General features: G+C 45.4%; 1 protein-coding gene across 1 annotated transcript; it reads left to right on the top strand.

Annotated features, from left to right (window-relative positions):
• The first annotated feature begins 258 nt into the window (after positions 1 to 258).
• Positions 259 to 1,380, top strand: LOC137650850 (craniofacial development protein 2-like). The gene has a single exon (XM_068384005.1). The coding sequence runs from the start codon at positions 259 to 261 to the stop codon at positions 1,378 to 1,380; it is 1,122 nt and encodes a 373-aa protein (XP_068240106.1).
• Positions 1,381 to 3,867: the final 2,487 nt, after the last annotated feature.

The raw sequence follows: 3,867 nt of genomic DNA, 5'->3' as shown, positions 1-3,867 counted from the left end.
TGGTTGGCATCACTAGACCTCATCCATCTCCTAAATCTCTCACGTGCTGGCTCCAAGCGGGTGGTGTTAACACGGCATCACTGGGCGAAAGACCTTATTCCAAAGGCACCGGCCAGGGCGAAGAATTCCTAGACGAATGACAACGGTCACGTGTTCGAGGTCAAGGCGAACCCCCGGGTACTGGAGGAAGTCGGCTGTGACCCGGCCTGGAGAGGGATGGGCGCTTCCAGGTTTCATCAGCCCAAGACACATTGCATGATGGACACAACAAAAAAGGATAGCATACCGGCTCGGTCGTCTCCTGGGTCAACAAGGACCGCGCCATCCGTTGCACACCAGGGCAGATGTGACAAGTGTACTACTGGTGCAACATCCCCTCCGAAGATCCGAGGAAGAGATAACGTTGCAATAGCAGCATGGAACGTGAGAACACTTGCCCAGACAGGGAAACTACAGGAACTAAAACATGAACTGGAGAAATACACCTGGCACGTTGTGGGACTCTGTGAGGTTAGGTGGAAGAACCATGGGGAACATTTTACCGAGGAAGGTCATGTACTATACTACAGCGGAGAGATGGACAAACATACGAATGGCGTAGGTTTTCTTGTCAACAAGAACATCAAGAACTATGTACTAGGTTGCCGCCCAGTTTCCAGCAGGGCCATTTCCATCTGCCTAAGAGCAGCTCCATTTAACATCACAATAGTACAAGCCTATGCACCAACAACAGACCACGACGATGATGCTGTGGAGGCATTTTACAGTCAACTCCAAGAAACTATCGACAAAGTAGACAAAAAGGACATACTCATCATCCAGGGAGGTTGGAATGCGAAAGTGGGCAAAGACGCACTGAAGGATTGGAAGGAATTATGCTGCCCCTTGTGCAATGACGTGTCCAATGAGAGAGGACTACGACTACTAGAGTTTGCTAGCTACAACAATGTGGTGCTTGCAAATACACTCGGTGAGCACAAAGCATCACGACGCTGGACATGGCATGCACCTAATGGAATCCACAACAACCAGATCGACTACATTCTTGTACAAAATCGGTTCAGATTGGGGATCAAAAGAGCTACGACAAGAACTTTCCCTGGTGCAGATGTCGGTAGCGACCATGATCTGGTGTTTGTGAACTTCAAACTCAGGCTGAAGACAATCAAGAAGCCCAAGAACACGAGGATGAAATTCAACGTGGACAGGTTGAGGGACCCCAACATCGCAGAGCCCTTTAAGGCAACAGTTGGAGGGAAGTTAGCCCCACTGTTAACGCTTGAGGAAGACCACAGCACGGAAACGCTGACAGCTCAATTCAACAAAGTCATGATAGAGTCTGCAAACGAAACGCTTGGAAACGTTCTCAGGAAAACATAACAATGGGTTACAGATGAAATCATGGATATATGCAACAAAAGAAGAGAACTGAAAAAGAACAAGACCACACCCACCGGAGCAACAGAGTACAGAGAAATCAATCGCAAGATAAGAAAAAGCATGAACTAAGCCAAAGAACATTGGATTGGAAAACAGTGTACAGAAATTGAGGAATAGCTGGAGAAGAACAACAGTAGGCGAGCGTTCAAATCGTGAAAGATCTAACAAAACCAAAGCAAGCATGAGTCAGTACCATCCAAGACAAAGCAGGAAACTGCCTCACGGAAGAAGAAGACATACTCAAGAGGTGGACAGAGTACTGTTCCGACCTTTACAACTACTAGACCAATGGAGATCCCAATGTAACATCATGCCACAAATCATCTAACAACGACGACTTCCCAGTTCTGAGAGAAGTGGAGGAAGCTATCAGTTTGCTAAAACATGGAAAAGCTGCAGGAGTAGACAACATCCCTGCAGAACTTATAAAGCATGGCGGAGAGACAGTGACTGACATCCTCACTAGCATCTGCAACAAGATCTGACAGACAGGTGAATGGCCCACACCCTGGACATAGTCCCTCATCATCACGCTTCCCAAGAAAGGCAACTTACAGCAATGCCAAAACTATAGAACGATTAGCCTTATCAGCCACGCAAGTAAAGTGATGTTGAGAGTCATTCTGAACCGACTGAGACCTCAGGCTGAAGAGATCATTGCCGAAGAACAAGCTGGATTTAGAAGAGGAAGGAGCACAACGAAAAAGATTTTCAATTTTCGAGTTCTGTGTGAGAAGTACAGCCAACACCAGCAAGACATCTTCCACGTGTTCATTGACTACAAAAAGGCCTTTGACCGCGTATGGCATGATGCCCTCTGGGCCACAATGAACAGGTACAACATGGGACAAAAACTGATACAGACGATCCAACAGCTGTACAATAAAACAACCAGCGCAGTCCTTGCCCAAGGCAAAATAGGCGAATGGTTCCTCACTTCAGTAGGTGTCCGCCAAGGCTGCCTTCTGTCACCAACCCTGTTCAACATCCTCCTTGAACAAATTATGACAGATGCACTCGAAGATCATGTGAGCACAGTTTGCATCGGAGGAAGAACAATCAGCAACCTTCTGTTTGCTGATGATATTGACGGCCTGGCAGGGAACGAAGATGAGCTGGTCAACCTCGTGAAACATCTGGATGAAACATCAACCAGATATGGAATGGAAATCAGTGCTGAAAAAACAAAGCTAATGAGAAACAGCGACGAACCAATCAAAGCAAAAATCGTGGTCGGTGGTCAACAACATGAACAGTCCAACAATTCAAGTACCTTGGTGCAATCATCAGCCAAGAAGGATCTAAACCAGAAGTCCATGCAAGAATCGTGCAAACAACAGTGGTGCTAACAAAACTGAATCCAATCTGGAAAGACAAAAACATCGCTGTCAAATCCAAATTGAGACTATTGCATGCTCTAGTCATTTCCATCCTTCTGTATGCTTGTGAATCCTGGACACTGACGGCAGAGCTACAGAGAAAGATCCAAGATGTAGAAATGCGATGCTTCAGACGAGTGCTGTGCATCTCGTAGATTGAGCATGTCACAAATGAAGAAGTCAACAGAAGAGTGAGACAACACTTAGGACACTATGAAGATCTGCTGTCCACTGTGAAGGGGAGAAAACTAAAATGGTATGGCCACACAAGATCAAGCGGCCTGTCCAAGACAATTCTCCAGGGAACAGTTCAGGGGAAGAGGAGAAGAGGGCGGCAGAGAAAGAGGTGGACCGACAACATTGCAGAATGGACAGGAAAAACCTTCGCCCAGACCCAGGCACTCGCAGACAGCCATGACAATTGGAGGCTCCTATTGCAGTGTTCCACCATGCAGCGCTCCTACGATCCTGGTGGATTATAGGATCGGTAACGGTAACGGTAAGTCAGTCAAGTGGAGAAGGGTTTCTTCATTCCTGGGAAAATTTCATTGCATTTTGTTACAGGAAAGAAATGTCAATATTTCTATGCTAATTCTGCTTACGAATTATGTTATTCTCTTTTGAATTAAATTCTATTTTACATGATTTGTCTCTTTTACGCAATCGTATATAGTTAATAACATTTAGAGTTCAAGGTTGTGATGCCCTATTGAAAACGTCCCTGCCTTATGATCTGTTGGACTGGAGCTCAGGACCCTTTCAAGATCGATAAATTCTTGTAGTGCCTGCAGCCTCACCATCCTTGTGAGCTAAGGATGTCTACCTGCTGAGTCATCAGAAGCCATTGCCTGGCCCTCACTGGTCCTAGCTTTGGCAGAGAGGGGTTTGGGCGTTGATCATGTATATATATATATATATATATATATATATATATATATATATATATATATATATATATATATATATATATATATATATATATATGGTGTGTGTGTGTGTGTGTGTGTGTGTGTAGTAGTAGTAGTAGGTTGGTCAGGGCACCAGCCAC

This window comes from Palaemon carinicauda, chromosome 12 (genome assembly GCF_036898095.1).
Source record: "Palaemon carinicauda isolate YSFRI2023 chromosome 12, ASM3689809v2, whole genome shotgun sequence".
Classification (NCBI taxonomy): domain Eukaryota; kingdom Metazoa; phylum Arthropoda; class Malacostraca; order Decapoda; family Palaemonidae; genus Palaemon; species Palaemon carinicauda.
Note: the sequence above shows the minus strand (reverse complement) of the source record. Positions and strands in the feature narration are given on the sequence as shown.